Here is a 7,069-nt window from a genome sequence, read left to right on the forward strand (position 1 = left end):
ATGGTAGATTTAAGGATTGATGAATTGATTTTTTTTGGTGAAAGAGACGCAGAAAACATTAGAGTTTGGCCTCGGGAATGAAGAAATTCCGATTAGGGTTTAATGGAATCGGGATTCAGGCAGTGATTGCCTGTGGAATTTATTTTTTCCTTCAAGATGATTCTCTGTGCAATTGTGGCAATCATTAGTTTTGATTCATGAGGGATTCGGACAGTGTTTTCAGGTAGGCGGTATGGCCTATTGAATTGAATGTTTCTTGTTCTTTTCCTGTTATATACATATTTCTAGGATCTATCGGTTAGGCAGTGAAATGAAACTGAATTTGGTAATTACTACTCTCAAAATGATGATGCATGAACTGGTTTAAGTGATTATGTCTCTCTCTTCTTTTTGGCCTTTTCTGAGTTTTTGTCTAACATGGAATTCTGGGGGTAATATCTGATGTTTCCTCTTCTTTGGACCATTTTCGAAAATGCGGGAAGGGAGAAGAAATTGCTTTAATCTTCTGCTGGTCTGTCCATTTACTTTGTTTCACTTGATCTATTCTCTGATATTTTTCTGATAATTGAATTCCTTATCTCCATCTTTGGATCTGAAACGGTTTATTGTTTTCCTTTTTTACATGATTTGTATAGAGTTCCTACTGTGGGTGGAAATACTCTAGATCTTCATCGGCTTTTCATTGAGGTCACATCTCGAGGTGGCATTGACAGGGTAAGAGTTCATGGCATTGCTAGTTAAGCGGGTGGTAGCTTTTTGGTTTACCGTTTACTGAATAATTTTTTCAAACTGCAGGTGATTAAGGATCGAAAATGGAAAGACGTGATAGGGGCATTCAATTTCCCAACAACGATAACGAGCGCATCTTTTGTCTTAAGGAAGTATTATCTCAAGCTGCTTTATCAATTGGAGCAGGTGTATTGCATCCAAAAACCGGTTTCTTCAATGTCATCGACAGGTATATGCGGACATCCGAAAGCCTTTTCCCTTCCCTTTTTTCCTCCCCATAGTATTATGAGATGGGCTGAAATGTTTTGCTTTTCCAGATGAAGCAATGAGGAGTCTTGTCAATGTATCCCCAACCACTGAAGAAGGTACTGAAATAAGCGCTTTCTTTTTTCATGTCAACTGTTCCTGCATCAGCAGCATTCTCATGGCCGTTCTTATTATAGCTTATCTGGAGTATTCTTTTAATCTGTATCTTTTTCCTCAGCCATCAATGGTTTTTTATATAACTAACTAGTTGCTGTTAAGTTCACCAGTGACCAGTGCATTTATTTTCCTCCAGTTGGCACTTGTTGGGATATTCTTCTCTAGCTGAATCTTTTGCCTCCATAACATATTCTTTGGGACTTTATCATCAATTCCCCAAAAAAAATTTATTGTATTGTCGTCTGTTTCTCTGTTTTTCTGAAAAAATGTTATTCTCAAATTCACTGCATTTTCCTGTGTTTCACAGGCAGCCAGGAACTGCATGTTGGCTGTTCTGTTTATGGAATTATTGACGGGAAGTTTGATAACGGATATTTGGTGACCATGAGGACGGGATCAGAGGAGCTCAAAGGCGTGCTTTATCACATTCCTCAAACGCCTTGTCCTCCACACAATCTGAAAACTTCTTCAGCCGTACCGTCAAGGCGGCATAAGAAGAGACCAAGACTGGCTCTGGTGGATTCTCAACGACCTAAATGCCACAGAAGTGGCTACAACTTCTTTTTCGCGGAGCAGTATGCAAGGCTTAAACCCGAATACCAAGGGCAAGAACGAGCTCTCACCAAGAAAATCGGGCACATGTGGAGCACTCTCTCGGAATCTGAAAAACAGGTACCGATCCCATCCCATATTCCTCTCTCTGTCTCTTGACAACAGATGCACAGGTGGAGCAATCTCTCCTGACATGGCCATGATGACAGTGTAAATCTACCATGACTTCTCATTTTCTCCTACATACAAATGGACATTTCTTCTTCTGTGCCCTTGTTATTCCAGTAACGTTTTCCAAACACGAACATGGTCATAAATCCACATTCGCTCATGTTTCACCGTTGTGTCTCCGCAGGTTTATCAAGAGAGAGGGGTGAAGGATGTGGAGAGATACAGGACGGAAATGTTGGAATACAAATCTTCATACGAGGCCAACGCGGCTGCAGCACAGTAGTAGCTCCTCTTCTCATACTCTGTGTATGTAACATCTCTCTCTCTCTCTCTCCCCCCTTTTCGTACTTTTGAAATGTTCTTTGTTCAATCAGCTGCATTAGGGTAGTGAGGTATTTGTAGCAACTGTGGCGGACGCTTAGTAAAAGATCATTTTGTAGTGTTACTGGATCTAGCCATAGATGCAGATGCGGAATCTTGTCAAACTCTTAAAATATGAGCTTTTTCTTTTCAATTTGGTGCTTTTGGTATTTGTTCGCTTGATGTTCATGTCATTGGGATACCCGTAGAGGTAGAGTGCACAAATATTCGTATACGTGTGGTGGATTACCCACCAGATTTTGCATTATGTTTCTTCCTTGCGTAGGTTGTAGGGTTTTGAAGTTTTCGGACAAAACTGTGTTTTCCGGGAAAATAAAGTAAAAGATTCTTTTTTTAAAAAAGAAAAAAGAAAAGATAAGAGTCTGTTTTGATAGGATAAATAGTTAGTAAATTCTATGAGAACAAAATTTGGAATTATGGATGTTAAAAATCCATGTTATATAGTCAGATTATACAAATTATAAATTTTTAGATTTACTGTTATTTTTGTTGAAATGTGAAAAGAAATATGTTTTTCCAGTATTTGTAATAATATTTTTATCAATTTATTAAAAAAAAAAGGTACAAAGCATGTGGTAGACAATTCATTTTTTACCCAAAAAAAAACATAAATTCGTACGTATTGCACTTCAGATTAATAATCAAGCCAAGAGAGTGTATATTTAAATTAAATTATGGGATTAATTTTAATAATTTATTCAATTATAATTTGATTTTATTTGTGTAATAGAATTGTACATCTTACAAAAATAATTACGGATTATTAGAGAAATATATATGGGCTTTGAATTGGGCCCAAAAAGCTCTCCATTAGGCCTCATTTAAGCCCGGTAATTTCTTTAATAAGGATGCGCGTTGTTCTAATTACCATACGCGCACATGTAGCGCGTGAGCGTCACGAGCTCGAAAACCCTGGACTATAGTCCAGCGAAATCGCCTGATTTTGCGAAATCTGAATTTCAGGCGCGTGGAGCAATGACGAGTTTCTCCCCGAAAATAAAAATAACAAAACTTCATTCGAGTTCGAGATTCGAACTAGTGTCTTTCGTATATCCTTTCATCATCGAAAATTTTCTCATTCGAAAAGCAGAGATCTCACCTGAAAATAAAATACTATTTGCAATGGCATGAATTGATTTCATGATTTGAAGAAGGAGAAGACAGAATTAAAGATCAGAGAACACAACACCGAGCGTCACAGAAGAAGAACAAGAGAGAGAGAGAGAGAACATCATCATCCGAACAATTAACTATACATAACAATTCCATGGAAAGAAAAAAAAAAAAGAGGGAGAGAGAGTGAGAGAATCGAATCAGCCGAAGAACTTGGGATCATATCCATTACTGGAAGTGGCCAAGATGTAGTAAGCAACGATATGTCCGATGGAGCCCCAAGCAAGGACATCGACGATGTTGAATCCGACAGGGTCGTTCGATTTCAGGAGGCTGACGTATTCCTTGGCTCGGTCGTCCCCGGCCTCGAAGTGGGTCTTCCCGTTCTGCTCAGGCAAGCCCTGTTTTGCCACATTCTCTCTCTGGAAGTTGAAGAACACGAATCTGCCCAGGAAGAGGGAGAGACCCGTGCTCAGGCTGATCACGACGGAGGGGCTGAGCTCCGCCTTCACCACGGCGGCGGAGGAGGGTCTCCTCGCGGTGGAAGAGAGCCGGGGCGCGGCGGAGGAGGAGCCGCCGAGGCGGATGGGTCGGAGGCCGTGGAAGGAGATGGATCTAGGGTTTGATGCGGCGGAGGAGAAGGTCGCCGGAGAGAGCAAAGCGGAGGAAGCGGTCGCCATTTCTGGATGGATTTTGGGTTGAGTGAATGGAAGTGTGGGTAGGTATAGATGATGATAATAATTTTCAGGGTCGGTGATTCTGGTTGTGAGGACAGAATTCAGCAGAAATAGATTGCGGCCAAGTGACGTGGCTTTATCTCGTTGGCTCTTTGTGGATGAGAGATCTTCGCTTCTGACATCTTTTCTCTGCTTCGGACAGGAGAAGCCAAGAATATCAGGTCAGGCTATATACACAGTTACCACAGTAATATTGTAGATGTTCCATAACTACATACATAAAGGGAGTAATTTCAATGTGGTAAAAGACATTTCAGATATGGAACAGTGGGTTTGGGTTTCAAATATGAAAACTCGACCCAGTCCTATAAATCTCTCCCATGACCTCCTCAAGAACACAAAAAAAAAAAAAAAAACGAGAAGAATAACTGACCAATTCTGGTTGGCTTCTCATTCACCACACCTACGAGAAATCGCGTTTCTTCAGAGTGAAAATGGAGTATGTTTTTCTTTCCTCGGACGGTGTTTTTCTTCCAAGTTCTGGGTTCTCAAAGGAATGAATCAAGGTACGAGTAGTTCCTTCGCCGGCTGTACTCCATCAGGCTACCATATGTACGGTCCCATACCCCAACGAATAGCTTCTCTGTGTCCGGGCTGAACGATATTCCTGATATCTCCCCGAAGAAGTCTATCTCCTGCTCTCCCTCGTACCCATTTCTCACATCAAACACGTGCACAAAGTCCGCTGGCTCAGCCATTGCCATGTATTTTCCATCCGATGTATAGCGGATGGATCTGATCGCTCCCAGGTTGCCCCTCAGGACACCGACGGATTCTGACAGCTTACGCACATCCCACACCCTGCAGGTCTTGTCCTGGTTTCCCGTGGAGACCGTCAGACCGTCTGGATGCCATGCAGAGGCAAAGGAAAAATCCGTGTGTCCCGATAACGTTGCTACAGTCTGTTGAGAATTCGGGAAACTTGAAATTTCAAGGACGTGTCTGGAAGAAAACTTGATTTCTAAAACACAATATTCGTCCGGGAAGTCAAGTATGCACCTTTCCCGTGTTGGAGTCTACCAAAAGGCCCTCCGGGTTGTCTCCCACGATAGTCAGTAGTTTACCGTCTGGGCTCAGAGACGTGTGCTGTCAAGAACAAATACTGTTACCACCACTAGATGATTCATACCAGACCAGAACTACATATATATATATATAGCTTGAATGAGGTAAAGCGATAACTGGATGACGATATGAAGAGATCAATACCAAAGCAAAATAAAAACTGAGAAAGAAGCAAGGACTTACATTCACCGGCCAGGGAAAACGAAAATGCTTAACAATCTGATACTTCTCCATATCAAAGTCTCTGACTCCACAGTCATTATTTGAAGCAGTAAAATGAAGTGCACCACTGTAGAAAGCATTGACAAAAGCTAAGTTAGAAGGAAACGCTCAGACAAGTTGCCAAGGACCTCTTCGAGCAAAAGAAGAGACATACCTTGGTTTGAAATATATCTCAACAGCATTGGTGATAGCATTATCATCATAAGTCGTACGCAAGCAAAAGCTGACACCGGGTCTATCAAGATGCTGGACCAGAGTTGAAATAGATGGGCTCCACTTAGAGATGGATCGTAAATACTATGCTTATTCACTGATTATTAAAATACAAGAGCTCACCTTGCAAATAATTTCTCCTTGAAATCCACCGGCAACAAGAAATCTATCTTTCACTGCAAGTGTACTAACTTGAGTCTGTGTAAATCCTTCCAGCAAACTTCCAGGATGTTTCTGAATGCACGCAAGTATTAGGATAGACCGATGTAGTTATTTAAAAGACTTATATAGCTCTGGCATTCACTAACCTCAGATGGTGCAACATGACCTGAGACATTGAGAACTTCAGATTTTGCAGTTGATAAAGAATTATAATGCATAACTTGAAAATGTGACATAAGGTAGACATCGTGCTTCGAAGTTGCCCATACCAAATTCCTCAACTGCAATATCGAGAAAAAGGTTATATTGATCAGATGACTTCTGCATAAATATTTTCAATAACCAATCGTTTAGTTCATATTCTTATATCAAATCAAAAGGAGACTCTATCCTACAAAGCCGGTGTTCGCAAAAGCTATGCAAGCACTCATCACCAGCACACGTATTCCAGGTGACACCCTCACCAATGCCTGAATATTGAATCTTACAAAAGGAATATCAACTAGAACAGCATAGAGAAATTTCAATGGCAAGACCTGGAAGTGAAGAATAGTTGATTTAACAGATCTTGAATTCCGCCAGAACTCGTAAAAATGGCCCCCTTTGTTAGTGACCTTGCAATCCTATATTCATAAAACAAAAGATAAATAATATTAAATAGCGATGGTAACCATAAGCACTGACAACAAATTGGAGAGTCAAAGAATACATCCCTTACTTTTCCTGAGGATTCCGCCGAATAAGGTACATTTTCATAATTCTTGTACTGTTCTAGTCTAGTTTGCCTGTACTTTTCCCTAGTAATACTAAGCCTCTCCCAAGGAATCCCCTGAATGTCTTTCCCTTTTCGAGCTTGCTCTGCAGTTGTATCCGCTATTTTATTATTCTGAAACAGAGAACGGAGTATAAAGCATAAGACTGTAGTGAAACTGTGATCAAAGTTATTGCTCCTCACATCACAATCTGAAGTTCTGAACCCACTGAGAAGGTAATTAGCATAGCGGAAAACTGTTAAGGACTTGAGCAGGCATAGTTACCGAGTAGTCATATTCGTCAATATCAGAATCTGACGCACCCATATCGTCACCACGGAACTCCTCATCCATATCATCATCAATATCTTCCACATCATCATCTATGTCTTCCATGTACTCATCGTCGTCCACTTGGAAATTGGACATTTTAAGGAAAATAAGTACAAGACAACCTGCACATACAAAACCAAACTACTTACTGAACATTCACAACCAGTTCTCGAGCAACTGTACTAGAATACAACAGAGTAACCGTGTTTTCCTGCT

At 40.7% G+C, this 7,069-nt stretch overlaps 3 protein-coding genes across 6 annotated transcripts in view; 1 reads left to right on the forward strand and 2 right to left on the reverse strand.

Annotated features, from left to right (window-relative positions):
- Nucleotides 1–2,405, forward strand: part of LOC104822702 (high mobility group B protein 10) — a 2,998-nt gene extending 593 nt beyond the window's left edge. Inside the window, exons 1-6 of one of the 2 annotated variants that reach the window (XM_010554020.1) lie at nucleotides 45–223; nucleotides 636–714; nucleotides 796–958; nucleotides 1,047–1,094; nucleotides 1,460–1,824; nucleotides 2,060–2,405. In XM_010554020.1, coding sequence (XP_010552322.1) covers nucleotides 198–223; nucleotides 636–714; nucleotides 796–958; nucleotides 1,047–1,094; nucleotides 1,460–1,824; nucleotides 2,060–2,158 — 780 coding nt within the window. In that variant the 5' untranslated portion in view covers nucleotides 45–197 and the 3' untranslated portion in view covers nucleotides 2,159–2,405. Of the gene's footprint in view, nucleotides 1–44; nucleotides 224–635; nucleotides 715–795; nucleotides 959–1,046; nucleotides 1,095–1,459; nucleotides 1,825–2,059 lie in introns of those variants that run through there. The other variant, XM_010554019.2, reaches the window with a different exon arrangement.
- A 946-nt stretch (nucleotides 2,406–3,351) lies between these two features.
- LOC104822703 (photosystem I reaction center subunit V, chloroplastic) lies at nucleotides 3,352–4,801 on the reverse strand. The gene is made up of 2 exons (XM_010554021.2): nucleotides 4,480–4,801; nucleotides 3,352–4,235 (listed from the first exon to the last, which is right to left on the reverse strand). Exons 1-2 carry the CDS (start codon nucleotides 4,498–4,500, stop codon nucleotides 3,570–3,572), a joined length of 687 nt encoding a protein of 228 aa, XP_010552323.2. The 5' UTR covers nucleotides 4,501–4,801; the 3' UTR covers nucleotides 3,352–3,569.
- LOC104822704 (uncharacterized WD repeat-containing protein C2A9.03-like) overlaps nucleotides 4,480–7,069 on the reverse strand; it is a 3,421-nt gene continuing 831 nt past the window's right edge. For all 3 annotated transcript variants that reach the window (XM_010554022.1, XM_010554024.1, XM_010554023.1), the window contains exons 2-10: nucleotides 6,806–6,975; nucleotides 6,487–6,654; nucleotides 6,305–6,391; nucleotides 5,915–6,049; nucleotides 5,730–5,840; nucleotides 5,548–5,639; nucleotides 5,355–5,460; nucleotides 5,106–5,192; nucleotides 4,480–5,008 (exon numbers count right to left, since the gene is read on the reverse strand). In XM_010554022.1, the coding sequence (XP_010552324.1) occupies nucleotides 4,595–5,008; nucleotides 5,106–5,192; nucleotides 5,355–5,460; nucleotides 5,548–5,639; nucleotides 5,730–5,840; nucleotides 5,915–6,049; nucleotides 6,305–6,391; nucleotides 6,487–6,654; nucleotides 6,806–6,949 (1,344 nt within the window). In that variant the 5' untranslated portion in view covers nucleotides 6,950–6,975 and the 3' untranslated portion in view covers nucleotides 4,480–4,594. The remainder of the gene's footprint in view (nucleotides 5,009–5,105; nucleotides 5,193–5,354; nucleotides 5,461–5,547; nucleotides 5,640–5,729; nucleotides 5,841–5,914; nucleotides 6,050–6,304; nucleotides 6,392–6,486; nucleotides 6,655–6,805; nucleotides 6,976–7,069) is intronic.

The sequence above is a fragment of the Tarenaya hassleriana genome, unplaced genomic scaffold (genome assembly GCF_000463585.1).
Source record: "Tarenaya hassleriana unplaced genomic scaffold, ASM46358v1 Cleome37, whole genome shotgun sequence".
Taxonomy (NCBI): domain Eukaryota; kingdom Viridiplantae; phylum Streptophyta; class Magnoliopsida; order Brassicales; family Cleomaceae; genus Tarenaya; species Tarenaya hassleriana.